The sequence below is a fragment of the Bipolaris maydis genome (assembly GCF_028858645.1).
Source record: "Bipolaris maydis strain C4 unplaced genomic scaffold PSV08scaffold_5, whole genome shotgun sequence".
Lineage (NCBI taxonomy): Eukaryota > Fungi > Ascomycota > Dothideomycetes > Pleosporales > Pleosporaceae > Bipolaris > Bipolaris maydis.
In genome coordinates, this window is record NW_027093861.1 from 1313888 (window position 1) to 1333907 (window position 20020).

At 51.3% G+C, this 20020-nt stretch overlaps 9 protein-coding genes across 9 annotated transcripts; 4 read left to right on the top strand and 5 right to left on the bottom strand.

Moving 5' to 3' along the window:
* Positions 1–78: 78 nt before the first annotated feature.
* PSV08DRAFT_220904 (alpha/beta hydrolase fold-domain-containing protein) lies at positions 79–1710 on the bottom strand (the record flags this gene model as incomplete). Its single annotated transcript, XM_014226636.1, has 4 exons — positions 79–1108; positions 1214–1323; positions 1563–1642; positions 1671–1710. 4 exons carry the CDS (start codon positions 1708–1710, stop codon positions 79–81), a joined length of 1260 nt encoding a protein of 419 aa, XP_014082111.1.
* A 600-nt stretch (positions 1711–2310) lies between these two features.
* On the top strand, positions 2311–4360 carry PSV08DRAFT_220907 (FAD-binding domain-containing protein; the record flags this gene model as incomplete). The annotated part of the gene is made up of 2 exons (XM_014226635.1): positions 2311–3686; positions 3739–4360. The coding sequence occupies 2 exons, from the start codon at positions 2311–2313 to the stop codon at positions 4358–4360; spliced, it is 1998 nt and encodes a 665-aa protein (XP_014082110.1).
* Positions 4361–4805: 445 nt separating this feature from the next.
* On the top strand, positions 4806–5602 carry PSV08DRAFT_288271 (ubiquitin-conjugating enzyme/RWD-like protein). The gene is made up of 2 exons (XM_014226634.2): positions 4806–5083; positions 5227–5602. The coding sequence occupies exons 1-2, from the start codon at positions 4840–4842 to the stop codon at positions 5478–5480; spliced, it is 498 nt and encodes a 165-aa protein (XP_014082109.1). The 5' UTR covers positions 4806–4839; the 3' UTR covers positions 5481–5602.
* On the bottom strand, positions 5328–7196 carry PSV08DRAFT_220912 (Oxidoreductase, molybdopterin-binding domain-containing protein). Its single transcript, XM_014226633.2, has 3 exons — positions 7047–7196; positions 6865–6926; positions 5328–6799 (listed from the first exon to the last, which is right to left on the bottom strand). The coding sequence occupies exons 1-3, from the start codon at positions 7053–7055 to the stop codon at positions 5746–5748; spliced, it is 1125 nt and encodes a 374-aa protein (XP_014082108.1). The 5' UTR covers positions 7056–7196; the 3' UTR covers positions 5328–5745.
* A 643-nt stretch (positions 7197–7839) lies between these two features.
* On the bottom strand, positions 7840–8081 carry PSV08DRAFT_288290 (uncharacterized protein; the record flags this gene model as incomplete). Its single annotated transcript, XM_014226632.1, has 1 exon — positions 7840–8081. A coding segment is annotated over exon 1 (172 nt), but the record flags the coding sequence as incomplete, so codon positions are not given.
* A 906-nt stretch (positions 8082–8987) lies between these two features.
* Positions 8988–11261, bottom strand: PSV08DRAFT_388524 (uncharacterized protein; the record flags this gene model as incomplete). The annotated part of the gene is made up of 6 exons (XM_066093489.1): positions 8988–10052; positions 10113–10651; positions 10692–10708; positions 10755–10941; positions 10997–11198; positions 11244–11261. The coding sequence occupies 6 exons, from the start codon at positions 11259–11261 to the stop codon at positions 8988–8990; spliced, it is 2028 nt and encodes a 675-aa protein (XP_065949339.1).
* Positions 11262–11312: 51 nt separating this feature from the next.
* PSV08DRAFT_408988 (branched-chain alpha-ketoacid dehydrogenase kinase) lies at positions 11313–12970 on the bottom strand (the record flags this gene model as incomplete). The annotated part of the gene is made up of 5 exons (XM_014226631.1): positions 11313–11633; positions 11682–12381; positions 12432–12714; positions 12762–12874; positions 12944–12970. The coding sequence occupies 5 exons, from the start codon at positions 12968–12970 to the stop codon at positions 11506–11508; spliced, it is 1251 nt and encodes a 416-aa protein (XP_014082106.1). The 3' UTR covers positions 11313–11505.
* A 985-nt stretch (positions 12971–13955) lies between these two features.
* PSV08DRAFT_361256 (uncharacterized protein) lies at positions 13956–18056 on the top strand (the record flags this gene model as incomplete). The annotated part of the gene is made up of 7 exons (XM_014226630.1): positions 13956–13964; positions 14032–14651; positions 14701–14809; positions 14856–16970; positions 17026–17325; positions 17383–17512; positions 17567–18056. The coding sequence occupies 7 exons, from the start codon at positions 13956–13958 to the stop codon at positions 17677–17679; spliced, it is 3396 nt and encodes a 1131-aa protein (XP_014082105.1). The 3' UTR covers positions 17680–18056.
* A 93-nt stretch (positions 18057–18149) lies between these two features.
* On the top strand, positions 18150–19462 carry PSV08DRAFT_220919 (emp24/gp25L/p24 family/GOLD-domain-containing protein; the record flags this gene model as incomplete). The annotated part of the gene is made up of 3 exons (XM_014226629.2): positions 18150–18389; positions 18515–18703; positions 18771–19462. 3 exons carry the CDS (start codon positions 18150–18152, stop codon positions 19062–19064), a joined length of 723 nt encoding a protein of 240 aa, XP_014082104.2. The 3' UTR covers positions 19065–19462.
* Between the last annotated feature and the right edge of the window lie 558 nt (positions 19463–20020).

The window sequence follows — 20020 nt, forward strand, 5'->3', positions numbered from 1 at the left end:
CCAAAAGTATCATTCTACAACACTATTTTCAAAAGCCAAAGGGTATATGAAACGAGAAGACCAACATAATTCCAACAATCAATCCCTACTCAGGATATCAATGATCCAGTGGACCGCATCTTTGGCTTCCTTTAGCCCATACGGCATAGTGAGGACAAAACAATGCATTTGCTTCTCCCAATGAACCCACTCTCCCTTGACGCCTGATTGCGCGCATTTCTCGCGCAGTATGATACCATCGGGGCTCAATACATCATACCCAGCAGTGATGCCATGGACTTTGATGTTGCTCTTGGCTAGCAGCGAGATGTCTGCGTTAATGGGAGAAATCCGGCGATCGGAAGCATCCCAGTCACCACGCCACGCTTTTGCCGTTTGTCTAATGATCTTGGGTGTAAGAAGAGGGTCTTTGGGCGCAATCTTATCGATGTCGGGGTTTTTGCGCGTCAGGTCGATTGAGGCGCATACAGTCATGATGGCAATGGGATGTGGAAGCTGCTTCGTGTCGATTTGTTGGTGCTCGCTGTCTTCTCTCAGGGCCTCGAGAACAAGGCATAGTGCAATGTTTGCGCCAGAAGAGTCGCCCGCTAGAATGACTCTTTCTCCCGCCTTCTCGGCCTCTGTCATGAGAGCGCGATATGTTTTTAGGCACATGGGAAACGAACTCGGCGCGGGATTGTTGGGTGCAAGCGGAGTTGAGACAATGGAGACGGATGTATCGGTCATCTCTTTAGCCATCTTTGCGCATAACTTATAGTGTTGTGGTGAAGGCGGCTCCTGCCAGCTACCTCCCGCAAAGTAATATATCCGCTTTCTGGACGGCTTTTCAGGTCTATTCGGGGGTATTATGTCGTATATGTACATGTCGCAAACGGTGTGTTCGCGGAGTGTGCATCCACTCAGCTTTGACTTGGACGGGTTGAGTCGGATGGAGCCATCCTCGTGCTTTAGTGTGCGATTTCCAAGCTGAGAACGCATCAGTCTGACCAGCGACTGGACGACGAACATGAGAAGAGTACGGTCATGGCGGAGGGAAACTTGGATGGACGAGCCTGGCTTCGTCGCCCCATTGGGAAGTTCATCGGATTCCATGGTGGTCGTTTTTGGTCTTTAGAGTGATACGAGAAGAATGTGAAAGGAAGCCCTGAAGCAGAGAGTCAGCATGCAGGGTAGGAGACCACTTGTATGCATCCAGGCTAACCGTAAAGTGCACCCATCATCGATACCTAGAAATTGTGCATTTCTCACGCGACAAGCGAGGCATTGATGGTAAAAGGGATCAATGACGTTGTGGCGTGGCTTCTGAAGATCGATTCGGGAGCCCTAGACAGGCTTGGGAAGATCTGACATGTGTTGGCGATCTGCACCTAACAAGACAGCAATGTGAATGTGAACTGATAAAGGCAGCGCTGCACATTTCAACACGAGTTTGTTCTAGAACTTCCATAAAGGGGAAGCTAGCCTGGAAATTATTGCCGCATAGTCGAGATGCGGGTTGCGTTCCAATCAATTCATGATGTTGCACGACACCATGCCGCCATATCCACGCCAAGCCAGGAAACACTCCCCAATTTTGCGCCGCCTTTTGGGCTATTCCAATGGTCAAATCCAACATGACAACTCATCTTGCTGTGCACCATTGCTACATGGCATGGAAATACAGAACATACTATGCGCGCCAACAACCCCCATTTCAATTTCAATGGCCATTGTGATACGCGTCCACGAGGGCGGATCTGAGCAGAAATGACGTAGCACACTTGGGTTCCAAACGACAACCCGCACTACACATGTCGTTGAACCCTAGGCCAACGATCTTTCCTACCAAACCTTTTCCCTGCCTTACCAGCTTCTCTACATGCGGTGTCTCACCGACAACATGTGGCTAGTGCACTGGCTGGCGGAGACTGATCAGTTACATCTGACGTGGAAAACAGCCCACTCAAGCTGGGCAAATTTCTTGGTCTCGAGCGCTGAGTGGCAGTGCAGCAGGCGGAAATTGCTCCCAGAACCGAATCCCGCTCGCTAAATGTGCAACTCCCATGGGACTGAGCCGGTTCCGTCTTGGGTGTCTTGTCTTTCTGGGCTTCCTTCGTTCCATTTCGTCTAACTGGCGACACTCCACCTCGTTAGCATGTTTAGCAGTATCAACGCCTTGGCTTACGTGGGTCGACCAAGACTTGCAAAACAATGGACCTTATCGGGGAAAATTGTTAAAGATGAACAACGCCAGATAATGCATATACCAATTGATTGACAAGTTCCAACTGCGAATCCATCAACTCGCCTACCACGCGACGTCATCAGTCAATGGCTTCGCAAGCCTATCTCACGGACGAGGAAATTAAGAAATTCATTGACGATCTCGACCACGACAAGGATGGCAGCATTAGCTACTGGGAATTGGAACGAAAGCTGGATCAGGTCCACAACGAGATAGCCCCGAAAGCCCAACCGCATAACCTTCACCACAAATCTCGTGGCGATGAAGCTCGACACGAGTTCCTCAGGCAAGTCATTGGGACGCGCGAGGACCACATCAAGCGCGATGAATTTGCAAGGACCGTGAAAACATGGGAGATTCCCTCGCTTGAGGCCGATCGGAAAGAGGCAAAAGAGGAAGACGACTACCTGAAGCACATTTCGCTATACCGGCGAGCACGAGCCTACTGGGCTGTCAAAGGGCCCGAGATAATTTTCCTGGCAATTGTGCTCCTGCTAATGATCGGCTTTGGAACCTGGCAATTCGTCAAATATCTTACATTCGACCAGTACAAACCTGCATTCGGATGGGGAGCTGTGCTGTCAAAGACGTGTGCGGGCGTGCTGTATCCGACCTTCTTTTTCCTCATTCTCTCCATGTCCAGGTGGCTATCGACATTCCTCCGGCGCTTCTACTTCATTTCGAGATTCATCAACTGGGACCTGTCCCAGTCATTTCATATCAAAATCTCCATTGTCGCACTGGTCTTTGCGACTCTGCACGCTATTGGCCATCTCAGCGGCTCCTTCGTCTTTGGTAGTATGGCGAGTCGACAAGACGCGGTTGCCAACGTCCTCGGAGCAGATGCTGTACCCCGCTCATATACCGATTTTCTACGTTCTCTGCCAGGTTGGACCGGTCTTACGTCCCTTGGACTTTTCTATCTCTTGGCAATAATGAGTATGCCTCAGATCCGAAAGTGGAGCTATGAGGTCTTTCAACTAGGCCATTTGCTCATGTTTCCCATTATTGGCTTCATGATGGCGCATGGTACTGCAGCCCTTTTACAGTGGCCAATGTTTGGATACTGGCTTGCCTTCCCCACGCTAATGGTTCTCTTTGAACGTGTTTGGCGGTTGTTTCTAAGCTTCCGTCCGATCAATGCTGACATCGAGCTACTGGACGATGAGACTGTCGCTATCACGGCAAAAATTCCCAAGACTCGCCCATGGGACTATAAGGCTGGCCAATATGTGTTTGTGCAGATTCCGCAGTTGTCCCGATTCCAGTGGCATCCGTTTACGGTATCGACATGCATCAAGAACACCATGCAGGTTCACATCAAGGCCGACGGCGACTGGACGAACCAACTCCGTGACTTGGCTAAGCAAGGAAGTAAGCAAAACATCAAGATTGGATTAGATGGCCCATTTGGTGCACCTGCGCAGCGATTCTACGACTTCGAGTACAGCATGGTCTTCGGGTAGGCTGAACACGCCCCATATTCATGCGACCCAAATGCTAACGCTTTACAGTGCTGGTATCGGCGTGACACCCTTTTCCGGAGTACTGACCGATCTACAACAGCATGAACTCGAACGAGTCAAGTCTAGCGAAACCTCAGCTGAGCTCTCCGATGACACACGCCAACAATCATCACCTTACAACAATCATCGCCGAGTCGATTTCCACTGGATGGTTCGCGATAAGAACAACCTGCTCTGGTTCTCTGACCTTTTGAATGAAGTCTCCCGGACAGGACCCAAAGCCCCAGATCTTGACATCCGCATCAATACGTACGTGACACAGAAGCGCAAGCAAATCTCCCAACACGTCTTCAGGTGGTTATTGGAAAAGCACCGCACACCAGAGTTTCCACAGTCACCTATCACCGGCCTTGTCAACCCTACACACTTTGGACGGCCAGACATCCGCGGCATCATGGAGCAACACTATGATGATATGAGCAAGGTGTTAGCAGAGGGACTGGATGACAAGAACCAAAGCAGAAATGACGAAGTCAAGATTGGTGTCTTTTTCTGTGGTCCGCCGGTGATTGGTCAGCAGATTGCGGATCAGTGCAGTATGCTGAGTGCGAGGGCGCGCAACGAAGGGAGAAAGATTGAATATCGATTCATGATTGAGGTCTTTGGTTAGATTGTAGTTATAGTAATTTAGAAATATCGAAAAATCCCTGTTCATGCGAGTCTTGAATACATTACTCCCCCCCTCCCCTTTTAAAGAGAAATACTAATTCTCTGTTTCTTTGTGAAAGCAATTCTTCCAACCAGACGAAAGGGAGGTTGAAAAACAACAACATGTGAGTTTTTGAACCTCCCCGAGTTATCGCAAGGGCACGTGCGCTAAGTACGTAGCGCCACTAACTCCGCTGCATTAACGCCGACGTCTCGGAACGCAACGCAACCCTCCACACCTACACTCACTCACCAGCTAGACAAACATTATCCACAACCACAAACCCACCCCGACCTTCTCTTCCTACGTCCCTCTAAAAAAAACCTACTTCTTCTTCTTCTTCTTCTTCTCCACCAACCACTCTACACTCCCGATCTCCCCCCAGTTCACCCCACCACCCTCCGCACATCCTCCCCGGCAACCCCCCACCCACAGCAACCATGGCCTCCACAGCCGCCAAGCGCCTCTTCAAAGAATACCGCGCCCTCTCCTCCGACCCGCCCGAGGGAATCACCGCCGGCCCCGTAAACGAAGACGACATGTTCGTCTGGGAAGCGCTCATCCAGGGCCCCGAGGGTACACCCTTTGAAGGCGGCGTCTTCCCCGCCGAACTACGTTTTCCCAAGGATTATCCGTTGGCGCCGCCGAAAATGAAGTTTATTACCGACATGTGGCATCCGAATGGTACGGAAATTCCCCCCTTCCCCCCCTCTTTTTTGGTTTCTTTGCTTTTTTTGCTTTGCTGTTTGCCAAAGGCGGTCGGGGACGTGTTTGCAAGGGGAAAGAGCAAAATAAAACTGACGTTTGGCCCCCGTTTTTCTTTTTAGTTTATCCAAATGGCGAAGTCTGCATCTCGATTTTACATGCGCCTGGTGAGGATCCGATGCAGTACGAGCAGGCGTCGGAGCGGTGGTCGCCGATACAGAGTGTGGAGAAGATATTGATTAGTGTCATGAGTATGTTGGCGGAGCCGAATGACGAGAGTCCGGCGAATGTGGATGCGGCGAGGATGTGGAGGGAGAAGAGGGGGGAGTATGAGAGTATTGTGAGGGCGAATGTGAGGAAGAGTTTGGGGTTGTGACATGGGCATGGAGAGAGGTCTCTCTCTGTGTGTGTGTGTGTGTTTTAATGGATCATGGGTTATGAATGCATATTGTCCGCACAGGAGTTGGATTGAAAAAAATGGCATTATCTTTCGATTTGTTTTCGCGTGTGGTGCGATTGATGATTTATGCGAAGCTTTTGATTTGACAAATTAACAGTAATAAGAACAATAACGCCAGTGTCCCGCTTCCCAAATCCATCAAGATATTCTGTCGCCTTTCCTGTCATGATCTCATAGTCTTTCAAACAATCTCCAAATCAAACGCCTCGCCATAGCCGTTGTAGCACACACCCCGGTAATTCCATGCCGGACACTTTTCCTGTATGTTACCACCCCGATCTGTGGCACGGCTGTAAATTGTAACACCACTGCCCTTGTCAATCTTGACTCTTGCTTTCCATAATGCCCATGCCCACTTGAGCTCGACGTTTTTGGTGTCTTCGCCCTCGTACTCGTTAATCAGCTCGGCCTCCTCCCACGACTGCCCATCATCAACGCTAACTTCAACCTTGACAATGGGACCGTCTGCTCCACTGGGTAATGCGTAGCCCTTGACTTCGATTGTGCCTTCTGCATCTCGTTGCACGGTAGTTCCAGATTTTGGGACACCGACGACGCTGTTGACTGGCATTTCCTCGATGGAACTCACTTTGCCCCACCATTCTGCTGCCTTTTCTTTGCAATCCGCCTCAGGAGGCAGGATCTTGTAGTCTTTCTGCTGGTAGTAATTTTGGCTCTCGCACATTTGAACGGATATCTGATCGAGCCACTTGACGCACCTGGCGCCAGCGATGCCGGGAGTGACAACGCGAACAGGGGCGCCATGGTTTGGCGTGAGTGGCTTGCCGTTCATCTCAAGAGCAATCATAATCATATTCTCTGGATTCATCGCCCGTGAAAGCGGGATGCTGGCGCCGTAGTAGCTGTCGTCTTGCGTGAGCGTCTGGAAGCAAGAAAAAGCGACATGGGCTTCGCTCATTTTTCCTTCTTCAACCTTTACACCGGCCTTGTTCAGGACGTCGCTGAGGAGAGGCCCACTCCACTTGCAATTCATGACTGCGCCATCATACCAATCTATGCCGTTGACTTCCTTCAGTTTCGTTCGCATGGTATGGCGACGGTTTCCAGCACACTGCAGCGCACTCACAACATGGTGCTGTGGAAGTGCCTGGAGATCTGCGATGGAAAGCGAAATCTCATTGTTTACGAGTCCAGTAACAACTACTCGGTGCGTATCAATGTCGATGTACGGAATGGGTCCATGGTTGCGATCGTAGCAATCTTGTGTGATGAAACTGGACCCACCGTTAGCCCCCGGATTCACTCTTGCTCCACTGCGCTTGCGGCTATGTAAAAGTACCTCTGAACGAGCTTGTCAAGCTCCGGCTCGCGATTTAGCGGCTTTTCGACCGAGTGTACAAGCTATGACATCAGAGTCAGCCCTACGCTTCGTATAGAGATGGAAAGCCCAGTCTGGCGTGCAAACTAGGTAACATAGTCTGCCGTTTTGGGCAAATTTGATGGCAAAAACGGGGCGTGTACCTGAACCATGGTGCTCGATTGTGGTATGGCGGCGATGGCGTGATTGAGTGATGGAAGGCCTAGACGAAAAGCAGCGGGATCGCGCAGGTATAAGCGACGGCCATGGGGGCGGGGTAACGGCGGCTTCGGCTTTTTGGCTGGCACCACGTGTTGGTGTAACGAGGCAGGCGGAGGGGCGGTGAACGGGCAGCAGCGGTCTGGGGACCTTGCTTGCTTGGAGGTGCACAGGTTTGGGTGGAAAGGCGGTCGAGGATTTATTGAATCCTGCACGATATGCTTTCATCCGCGTCATGGCGCTGGAATGGCGAGTGATTTTCGTATTATCGGGGTCCGCACGGTTGTTTCAGAATTGGGCTTGCCCATCTGCTTTTGTAGCGTCACTACGTACGCAATCGCCGTTATTCACTTCGGGGATTAGCTAGTTTCGGCGTCTACGTCACGTCGGGGACTACTCGAGGACCACGCTCAATGGCCATGTTATAACATTTCTTGAACGCGTACTTTTTCTTGTCGTATAAGTACTCACTTATCAAAGCACATTCCTTCTGCAACATCCCGATGACGCGGCCCTTTTTGTATATCGCCATTGGTTGAACCTCCTCTTGCCAGTGGTACATGCATACATCCCTATCCACATTACACCCCAAGAACGTCTCGAGACTAGGTGTATGCGCATGAGGCCCATCTATTCTCTCCTCGTGCTTATTTTATTGGCTTCTGCGCTGTAAAAGGTCTGACCGCTATCTTGAGGCAGAGCACTGGTGCATCCGCCGCGGGTCAATCCTTACATATGTTTGCATCTTGTGAGATGTTGCGTCTCGCTGTCTCGTCCTCGGACTTATCAGCCCGTTGGAAGACTTATCGGCCCTGGTACTGTTCTGCTTTTTGCACCCCTACAATCTGGCACGTATAAGCCATCGACAAAGGGAAGTGGTGATTCCGACTGAGCATCTTCATGGGCTGGGAAATCCTGATACTCCTGTATCTCCCGCTTGGGCAGGCCCCCAGCATCCGCACCGTCAATTCTCATCAATCCCCCCTCCATGACCTTCCCTATCCCACCTCATCTCTTATCCGCTCTCTCGTTGTTCTCTTTGCTCTAATTTTCTTCCCCTTTCCAAACCCTCCCACAAACCATCCTCCACACCGCACACATATACCTACTCAACATCAACGCATCTAACCCCTCTTCTTTCCTTCTTCTCTAGCCCCAACATCGCAACTATCCCTCGGACCACGGTGAGCATCTTCAACTACGACGAGGGCTAACGAACAAAATCACCACACCCAGAACAACAAGAATGAGGAGAAAAAGGACGATTATGGAATTTGGTATCCTTGCACGAATTATCCTTCCATGATTTTGGTCTTGGGTAACATCAAGGTAGGTATGTGCTATGCTGAGTTACTTGATTAGAATTGCAGAGTCGATGTTTTTTTCTAAGTGTGAATGTGTGTGGAGTGCCGTCGCGTTGCACTCAGAAGTGGGGTATAGATGCGTGGGTGAGACCCAAAAAAAACTTTGTTTGCGGTTTGATTATGTTCGTTGGTAAGAAATTGGGAAGAGCAGCTAATCGCGAGGTAGTTGCATGCTGCGGTTGTAGATTCGATGATGAAAGGTCATCTAGACGAATGAAGCATGTTACAAATCGCGAGCTAATTAGCATGCTCGAAATGCGCTGGGCTAAGTCGTAGCAAGACAGTTGCGTTTACTCATTATGCTGCGTTTGGTTGAACACGAATTGCATTTCCAGACAAACGAAAAGTAATAACCTGGCATTGGCACCTGAGTATCACATCCGTAGACGGTTACCAAATCAACAGCCCTTGGCTCGGTTGGGTCGGAAGTAATCAAAAAGGGAATACCCATAGTCGAAATAGCCATACTAAGACCTTACCAATAACTCACTCAACCAGCCCGAACGGCACCCTCCTCGACCATCACATGTCCATCCCCTGGCCATCCATCTCCTCACCCAAGTCATCAATATCAGATGAGTGCCAATCTTCAACATCGCTCTCTTCCAGGAATATCTTCTCAAAGCTCGCATCACCCCAGTCAGCTTGCTCCGTCGACTGCCGCAGAGCCATCTCCCTAAATTCATGATAGTTGTGCTGGATAGCATGCTGTGACAGTTCATAAGGAGACTGGAACCCATTCCTGGCTTGGGCCATCGGCGCTGTGTGAGTACCAGGGTGGCCGATTCTAAACGAGTAGTTTCCATAGTCAGAGCTAGAGCTAGGCGTATAAGGTGTAGATGGCGGCGTTGGATACGGTTCATTCCTTAATCGACCTGGCTTCTCGTAGATCATTTTGTCAGACTCATTTTGCAGCTGAGAAGATGGAGAATATGTTTTGATTGATAGAGCGGGCGTATTCATTGAGATTCCGGAATGGCGCGTCTCGCGTGTGCAAAACTTGTCATCAGGTGCGTCATCCTGCCTTGATTGAAGCATAACATGTGATAGGCTTGTAGGTGGTGATTCAACCTGTTTATCAGCCATATCCGTCTTCTCTAGCTTTCGGCGCTTAAGCTGAATATCGGTGACACTATGCATGCGGTTTTCGTCGGGGCGGGTAACCTTGTCTTCACCCGATGAATTCATGCGCTTTCTTGGTGCTTTTTGGCCAGTTTCCAACTCTAAATCGTGTACGTTGTGCATCGAGGCACCTGAGGCAGCGGGTTCGGCGTAGCCCTTCCAATAGCAGCACTCGCTATCGGGGTCGGGACTGCGGTCCACAAGCTTGATCAGAGAATCTGGAGGAGAAGTATGAACATGCCGACAAGCATGAGACTGAAGAGAGCTGGCTCTTTTGTGTGCTCGTATAACCAATGCCGGTGTAGTCGATGCTCCGTGGATTTCCGTCACCGAATCAACTTCTCGAGCGTGTGCCAGTTGAACGTTGATGGCGTACCGCGATGTACGTTCAAAACGCACATTTTCCGGAAAGAGTGTGATGATCTTAGCTTGTATTATTGTTTCCAACACTGTTAAATTGTTCCCCTATAGTCAGTGGTCAGCAAAGCCAATGGAGTTGCCATATCCTGGAGAGTTTCATCACACCTCCAACCTGTCTGGAGCCTGCATGCAGGAGAGCTTGGCCTTTTGGTCCCATTTGGCTACGGAGGAAGATTTCGTCACAACATATTTGACGCAATCAGGAAAGCTTTTGCATCCCGATATTCCAGGTTCTTGGAAGATCTGGTGGCGGTAAGAAGCAACGATACATTGAGCTTCTGGCTCTTTCTGGGAAGAGGCAAGCTTGAAATCGAAGGCAGGGGGTTGCCAGGCTATATCGGCAGTAACAGCGATCAACGGAAAAGAAAGCCAATCAACTGAACACTTGACGAACAAGCATGGTCCAGCTGGAGTGTTCTCAAAGCAGTCTTGCATGGAGATGTAATTGTAGACAAAGGTATGAAGATCGCCAGAACCAAGCGACCAGTGGAGGTTTCGCAGAGCAGATTGGCTCGTACACTCTTCGTAGAAGGCATCAATCATGTCATGAAGAAGACGGAAAACATCGATATTGATGAAGCATGCGTAATTCTCGGGAAAGAACTGGATGAGGCAGGGAAGAAGGGAAACTTGGTCGACATAATCTAGTTTAGACTTAGTAGAGGTTACAACAAGGTAGAGGACCTGTCAGTGCAATGGAGCTAAGCTCATTTCCATTTCCAGTCCCAGTATAGAGTAAATGGAAACATCTCCAAGAACACATCATCACCTTTGCGTTTGCTCAATTGAATAATGACAGTGCGTCGTAAGCGTTCTTCAATCCGCGGGACTAAGCACTGGTGAAATAAAGACTCCCAGAGCGCAAGCTCTCGAGCTTGCATGTAAGACATAGCCTTCCAGCAAGATATCGTATCGAGATGACTGACAGCTGTTCCTAATCAGCACCGCAAAGCCCTGCATGTGATCTGACATAAGCAAGATATACGCACCTTGCCGCGTGACTTGTGACTTCCGTAGCCTTGGTTGGTACATCTTGTAAGGTGGTGCGTTTGGATTTGCAGCGAGGCCGCGCATCTCCACGTCAAAAGTCACTTGAGCCAAGAGGGCTACTATATGCGGGCTCGCCACGGTCGTCGTAACTGGTGATGGATGAGTATGGCTGTCAGCGCCGACAGTCGGGTGCAGCTGCGACTAGGGAAGTCAGTAATGCTCGCAAGGTGGGACTGATATGCTTACAAGAGGTTCGGTAGACATGGTGTATTGCTACGAATCAATAGATGCGTGGGAATAATGCGGTGGTCTGAAGATGGGCAACTGGTTGGGGAGCGGTAGTGCTGGTGGTCTGGGATTGTGCAGACGTTGGAACTCCTTACAGGTAGGCAGCCACGAGCGCCTTCCACTTATACTGACTGACACACGTGCAGCACCCGCAACAACAATGGAACGCAGATGGCACCTTCCCACCTTCTGGTGCGGTGCATGTACCACACTGGCCCGTCTATATGGCGTCCATGGAAGCACGCGTGGTGAGGCGTTCATTCTTGTTACCCAGTTTGGATATCTGGAGAAAGGCATCAACCCCATAGCCTTCGAGGCTGTGTATTTCCAGGCTTCCAGCCCAATATTCTAAAGACAGTCAGACATATCGAAGTGAGCCTGTCGTTATTTGCTTACCTGCATACAGCCGCGACATTGGAAGTCCGATGCCGAGACGGAGATCTGGCGCACGAGTGGTAAGCGAAGATAAAGAGCCAATGTGTTGGCCCGAGTCGCCGTATTTTGATCGCGTGTCTTGCTTTTGCTGTATCTCTGCGGCAGACTCAGCGCCAGGCACTTGCAATTCCTGCAGCGTACCGAGGAGCTTTGGTACCCTCGCCAGATTTTCCATTCGCCTCTCGCGTCGGGGCCCTTTGCTAAAGCTCCACAAATAAGGCAGGACCTCGTTCGGGATGCCGCCACCTTGGTCAGAAATGCGGATGATGACGTGCTGCGAAGTCTCGCATATCAAGACTTCAATGGGTGGCAGGTTGGTGCCTTTGGATTTGGGCTGTTCAATGACGGCCTGGATTGAGTTACGCAGCAATTCACCGATGATGTACTCGAGATGGCTCAAGATGTACGGAAACGTCGCTCCGACATGGCCGTAGACTTTGATTTCAGGGATTGCCACATCGGGGCCATAGGTGCGTCTGATCAGCTCGCGCATAGTCGCTCCGCAGTCTTGAACAATTTCCTTGGCATTGCATCGCAAAAAGATTTCGCCAACGGCTTCTGGATCATGTGGAGGGTGCTTGGCCTGAGGGAAGTGCCAGGGCGAGTTGAAGGTCTCGGTGAGAGCAAGGTGTTGTTCTGCGATGACTCTTCGAGATATGCGCTGATTTGCGTCAGTATGGTTCGAGTGCGCGTGTGAAGGTCAAATCATACGGAGCGCAGCATGGTCGTCATGAACTTGTCGGTTTCCTCTGGCTTGATGAGGCCTCGCACCTCCAAGACGCCTGTTGCGAGACGGGGTATGACGGTCGCGTGCTCGGTCAACGTCTCCTCGAGCACCTTGCAATACTTGTCATTGTCTTGCAGCGAGCGTATTTCGGGTATGCGACGAAAGCGCTCAAAGGCGCGCAAGTAGGATTCGTAGACATGGGCAAGATGGGGATTGGCGACGACGACGTAGGGCAGGGTTTGGATATCGCGAAGACGATGGGCGAGCCTGCAGAGAGTCAACAGGATGTTCTGGCAGGCAGGGCGCCATGGTACGACCTGGTGGGGAGCTCCAATCTACAGTAGTTGGCCGAGTCAAGCAGACGAGACTCGGTGAGGGTTCTTCCGAAGAAAGTCAACTGGCGCAAGCTTATGGGCCTGGCTTCACGCTGGACCCATCTGTAGGCGGGCATCAGCTCTGGTGGACATAGGACATGAGTTGCTGGTACGCAGCTTACTCGTCGAGGGCCGAAGACGGTCTCCATGCAGGCGCAACGGCTGCAGCATGCTGAGCGCGAGCTTGGGGTTGGGCCGGGGAAGTTGGGCGAGGGATTCTTCGCAAGCCATGGTAGGAGCGCCGCACAGCCGGTGCGAGACGGTGTCTTCCTACAATCATGGCTGCTGAGAGTCTCAGAGGCAAGTGTTTGGGTTACGAGGTTCTGCTGGCACTGCACCTGGACACGGGCACATGTGACATTTGAGCTCCGCACTCGGGCGCACCACTACTTTGGACGAGCGCACCTCAACACCTGGCATTTTCTGGCTGCGCCAAAGTACAGCCATTCGCCAGCGGACGCGCCGTCGGCCGATGCAGACGGGCGCAATGCCACGGCAGAAAGCGAGCTGTGTGTGTTGCAGGCGTCAATGGTGGGCGGGGGGCATGGCATGATGTCTTGCCAGCCTCGGACGGGACGACAGACTGACGAATGACGTCGTGGGTTGGGTGCTCTCCACCGTCGACAGGCGCCAAGGCTGCACCACACTTGCAGGCAGGAGAGCCGGCCTGGCCTGTCTTGTCTTTGTGTGCCGCAGACCGACTGCCCTCTCCCAAGCCCTCCCGCCAAAGTGCATACACTACGTCCTCGCACCCCTACATACATAATTTTTTTTATTTTTTTTTTCGGGACCGTGGCAGAGCGATAATCCCATCGTCACGTCTCCACCGCCGCCACCTTTAGCGAGACAGCCATCCTTGCCCGTGTGTCGCTCGCGCGCATCTGCTTCCGCCCGCCTGCAACTTCGTTCCTTTCAGACTGAGAAGGCGACTGGCGCGCAGCTTCCCTTGGCCACCAACCCTGCGTTGAGCGCACACCATCGTGCCTTCCCGCCCGCCATCCACCCCGGAAGCTCCTTCTCTGCCGGCCTCGTCCTTCCTGCCGCCGCCGCTGCTGCTCCCCGTCTGTCCCCCCCGCCGCCACCACCACCACCACCACCACCCTCTCCCGCTGCTGCCGGGCCCGAGCAGACACCATGGACCAGGTGAGCTTGCGCCCTCGGCTGCACATCGACACAATGCCCCAACATGCTGACCCCACTGTGCCTGCAGCTTGAGAGTGACATGCTCGTCGACCACGAGTACGACGAAAAGGCCGACGTTGCCATCATCACGCCCGACACGGACGATGCCATGGACGACATCGACGCCGATGGCGAACCCCGCGCAGACGAGTACGATGCTTTCATGAAGAGGCACATGCCCAAGACTGCCGAGTATGAGACAGAGGCCGAGGCCTACCACACCTGGGAGATCAGAGACTGGCGGACACTCACTAGGCGTGAACACGGCCCCATATTCGAGTGCGCTGGACATCCCTGGCGTATCCTCTTCTTCCCCTACGGTAACAATGTCGACTTTGCCTCCTTCTACCTCGAGCAGGCCTACGACGAGAAGCAGATGCCCGAGGACTGGTATGCCTGCGTCGAGTTTATGCTTGTCCTATGGAACCCAAACGACCCCACCATCTTCACCACACACACCGCACACCACCGCTTCACCGCCGATGAGGGCGATTGGGGCTTCACACGCTTCGCCGAGCTGAGAAAGCTCTTTAGCAACTCATGGGAGGATCGTGGCCGGCCAATGGTCGAGGACAATGCCGCCAATGTGACGGCCTACGTAAGAGTACTAAAGGACCCCACCGGTGTGCTATGGCACAACTTCATCAAGTAAGTCTTGGCATTGCGACGTCCAAAGCCTCGCTTCTGACTTGTCTAGCTACGACTCGAAAAAGGAAACCGGCATGGTTGGTCTCAAGAACCAGGGCGCAACATGTTACCTGAATTCGCTTCTTCAGTCCCTGTTCTTCACGACGGCGTTTCGCCAAGTAGGTACCACGCCCGAGCCAACAATACCTCTGCTGACCTTGGCAGGCCGTGTATCAAATCCCCACTGCGGAAGAGGCCGACCGTTCGAATAGCGCATACGCCCTGCAGAGGCTTTTCTACCTCCTCCAAACATCAACTACCGCCGTAGGAACCACGGAATTGACCCACTCTTTCGGTTGGGACTCTAAGCAGATTTTTGAGCAACAAGATGTGCAGGAGCTGTCTCGCGTGCTCATGGACAAGCTCGATGAGAGAATGAAAGGCACAGAGGCTGAGGGCGCCTTGACAAAAATGTTTGTTGGCAAGATGAAAACCTACATATCATGTATTAACGTCGACTACGAATCTTCTCGCGTTGAGGAATTCTGGGATATTCAATTGAATGTGAGCGGCAACAAGAACCTCGACGACAGCTTCAGAGACTACGTCCAGGTCGAAACCATGGACGGTGAAAACAAGTATTTTGCAGAGGGCTTTGGACTACAGGACGCCAGAAAGGGTGTGATTTTCGAGAGCTTTCCGCCCGTGCTACATCTCCAACTAAAGCGTTTCGAGTACGACTTCCAGCGCGACGCCATGATGAAGGTCAACGATCGTTACGAATTTCCAGAGGTTTGGGACGCCGCGCCCTACCTCTCCGAGGGCGCCGATCGATCGGAGTCGTGGGTATACCACCTCCACGGCGTTTTGGTTCACAGCGGCGATCTTAATGCTGGCCATTACTACGCTTTTCTCAAGCCTACCAAGGATGGGCACTATTACAAGTTTGACGACGACCGGGTCACGCGTGCTACGCTCCGAGAGGCCCTCGAGGAAAACTTTGGTGGCGACTATGTGCAGGCCAACGGAAACACCGGTCAGCGGAATCCTTACACACGAGCCTGGTCTGCAAAGCGCTCCATGAGCGCTTACATGTTGGTCTACATCAGAGAGACAAGACTCGATCAGGTTCTTATGGACAGTAAAGCTGTAGAGCCCCCCAAGCATCTGGCCGAGCGACTTGCTGAGGAACGGGCCGCCTTGGAGCGCAGGAAGAAGGAGCGCGAGGAGGCGCATCTCTACATGGACGTCGCCGTCGCATCAAACGATCAATTCAGCGTCTACCAGGGGTTCGACATAGTGCCGTGGAAGAACGATGTAGAGACCCCCGCTAGTCCAAAAATCTACAGAGTCCTCCGAGCGACTACAATGGCCGACTTTGCGGCAACCGTTGCCCAGGACTTGGGGACGCAGGCCGATATGCTACGTCCGTGGTCCATGGTTAACAGACAAAACGGTACCGTTCGCCCTGATACGGCTCTGGAGTTCCCTGAAATGACGGTCGAAGAGGCGGCTAGTAAGCATGGCACAAAGCAGGCGCAGTTCAGGTTGTGGATCGAAAAGGCCGAGGAGCGTGACGAGACTGGCGCACCAATATTTGGTGAACGGTTGGTGGATCTCAAGGGTCAGGCTAACAACCGCCCCCTGATGATCTTCCTGAAGCACTTTGACGCCAATCAGCAAAGCCTATTTGGCATGGGGACCTTTTATGCCGCATACCAAGACAAAGTGTCTGACCTGACACCTACCATTCTGAAGATGATGGGATGGCCTGCTGGAACCCAGATCAAGCTCTCGGAAGAGATCAAGCAAAACATGATCGAAGCAATGAAGCCCAAGGTAACCTTGGCCGCCTCTGAGATCCAAGATGGCGACATCATTACAGTCCAACGCGTACTCAATGAAAAAGAGGCTGCGCAAATCACCGCGGCAGGAGGCTACACCGACGCCAAGGAATTCTACGATTATTTGCTTAACAAGATTAACATTGAATTCGTGCCAAGGGTACCGGAAGCAGACCTACCGACCTTTTCCTTGACTCTCAGCAAAAAGATGGCGTATGATCAGTTCGCCAGCAAAGTAGCGGAGCACCTCAAGGCTGACCCCAGCCACCTCCGCTTCACCACCGTCAGCACTGCTGGTAAACCCAAGCAAGCCATCAAATACAGCGCCACTTCAACACTAAACAACATTCTTTTCCCTGGCCCATACAACTACTCGGCGAGTGCTATGCAGCGAAACGATGCGCTGTTTTACGAAGTGCTGGACATGAGCTTGAAAGAGCTAGAACAGAGGAAACCCGTCAAGGTGACGTGGCTGCCCGACGGACTGAGTAAAGAGGTAAGTACTCATGTACATTGTATTTGGTTATGCTTTTAATACTCACGTGAGACAGGAGGAACACACGTTGATGGTACCGAAGAACGCCCAGGTTTCTGATCTCCTTGAGGCTTTGCAAAAAAAGGCCGGTATCAGCGACGAGATAATGCAAAAGACACGGGCATACGAGGCTCACATGCACAAGTTCCACAAGGTCCTTCCGCCAGATCACTCCATCATGAGCCTCTACGATTACACTCAAATTTTTGTCGCACCTTACTCGGATGACGAATCGTCGAAGAAGGTTACAGTCTTTCACTACGACAAGGAACCCTCAAAATCACATGGAGTTCCATTCCAACTCTCGATTAAGGAGGTGAGTTTTGCCCCCAATATGATGTGCCACTACACGACCGATGCTGACATGGTATAGGGCGAGCCGTTTAGCGAGACCAAACAGCGACTTTCAGACTTCACCAAGATCAAGGGCAAGCAACTAGATAAGATTAAGTTTGCTCTTGTAAGCAGGTCGCAATACTCGAAGCCGGAGCCTTTAGATGATGGTGAGACCATTGTCCCATTGCATTCCTTGGTTAGCATACACTGACGAATTGCAGACGATGTACTATGGGACGTAATAGCAGGGCGCGACGATATTTCATTAGGACTTGACCATCCAGCCAAAACACGAACGCTCTGGGGCAAGACAGACTCCATATTCATTCGTTGAAGCCTGGAAATAGCAGTGTAGGATATCACGAGACGGCCAGAGCCATTGCACGTTGCGGCGAGATCACATTTTTAGCAAGAGCAAAAGATACATGTCTGGATTGCTAAGCAGGGTAGAGTGCATTGCACGCATTCAAGAAGCATTGGCGCAGGAAGCTTTGAGGCATTGCATATGCGGAGTCGCGTGCGTGAACAAGTGAGCGCAGGCGTCGAGATGTTTGTAGCGTGTTGTTTGGATCACGTGTAGCGTGTGCATCGCGCAGACCAGGATAGCAGAAGTAGGATTATGGCTTGATTGTTAGTCTGCTGGCATACTTTACACATGTATGCATGTAGTGCATACATATGTACAACGACTTACTCGATGATCTACGGGAAGCCCTGTTCCTTCTCTCTCATTCGCCACTCTTGCTAGTAGTAGTAGTCCCCGCACCCGCGCTTTCCCCTGTCGCACATCCCTGCATCGGCAAAATGTGGTGCCGACGTTGTCGACAGCTGGAACTTAGCAACACCAGAACACCCAAGAACCACAGCAGTCGTCTCACGCCAACATACACGATGCGCGGGTTTCTTACGCTACTCAGCGTTATGCTGACCTACACCACTGCGGTGTATGCTACCGCCCTCACCTACAAAATGGATGCGCACGAAGTAGCCTGCTTCTTCGCAACCACTGTGAACAAGGGGACTAAGCTGGCCTTTTACTTCGCTGTACGTCGAGTCCTGAACTTACAATTGCACTTTCTCCATGGACTCCAATGTTCATACTAGGGAATCGTACAATACACAGCATCATCAGCAGTTTATGAGAGCAAAACTGACGAGTAGGCGAATAGGTACAATCCGGTGGTTCGTTCGATATCGACTACAAAGTCACTGGTCCTGGGGACAAAATCATCATCGATGGTACAAAGGAGCGTCAGGGTGACTTTGTCTTCACCGCGAATGATGTTGGAGAGTACAAATTCTGTTTCAGCAACGAGATGAGCACATTTGCGGAAAAGGTGGTGGATTTTGAGATTGCCGTACGTCTTTCCCTGGCTTATGCCCTCTCGCCTGACCTACTCTTACTGACCCTCTCTGCGCATACAGGTCGAGAACGAAGCCGCCCGCGCCAAGATTCCTTCCAAGCAGGGCTCCTCTCCTGAGCAGACCTCCGTAATCGAAGAGTCTATTCTCAAGCTTTCAGCCCAACTCTCAACCATTTCGCGCAACCAAAAGTACTTCCGCACGCGCGAGAACCGCAACTTTAGCACCGTCAAGAGCACCGAGAAGAGGATATTCAACTTCAGTCTGATGGAGTCGGGTCTGATTGTGACCATGGCAGCTCTCCAGGTCTTCATTGTCCGATTCTTCTTCCAGGGTGCTAGGAAAGGTATTATATGATATCTGCACAAGTTTGGTTGGAATGCAAGTTGTTGCGGGCTGACGTTTGTTGGTAGGTTACGTATGAGCGTTCCTGCATTGTTCTGGTCAGAGTTGAAGAAAGATTCTCTGCAAGCATAAAACGCGGGCACTTGGCATTGTTGTGTGTGGGGCCGAGTAGGGTGAGTGTTTTGTTTTGGGCTGTCTCTTTAAGGCGCTACTGGGACTTGAATCACGTGTACAAATATCCTCGTACCTATAGGGTTTATCGGGTCAACAACTAGGGATGAGAAGAATGCTATTGAGATATTCACGGGTTTGCTGTCAGTTCACAATGTTGTAGTATGATAATAGTATCACTGGCGAAAGGTTCGTCATTGTTAGTAGAGAGGTTTGATAGCGGCCGGTAGCGAACCGCACGAACGCACATTCCGCAATACTGCTGACGCGCTACAACAGTGCTGTCGCCTTTCAATGATATCTGATGACGGTATCCTTCATACTCACTCTTAGCGCCTTGCATATGTGGGAATTCGCTAGATATTCGCCGTCGTGATATAGACCGCCCTGTGTATATTCACCTCACTCACCATATTGTTGCCTTGGACAAGAATGGCCGACCCGACGACTTGGTCATCTTTTGTTATTTTCACTTAGTACAAAACATGCTTCCAAATACTTACAGAATTTATAGGTCTTAGCAGATTCTCTATCATTGTCGACTTGCGCTATTCAAATTGTCGCTTGGTCCTGCAGTCCTGCTACCTGGTTGGTGTGACCTTTCAAGTCAACTTCACCTTGTCTCTGCTCCTTTACTCCTTCCAAATCGCTTATCTCCACCCGGCTCTCACATCTCTCCCCATCACCCATCTTTGGTTCATTTATCGCACGCGGCGATCAGTGCTTCTTCCACATTCCGATTTACCTGCTTAATAGTCATATCGGTACCCATATAGAGAACCTCTTCTTTCCACCCT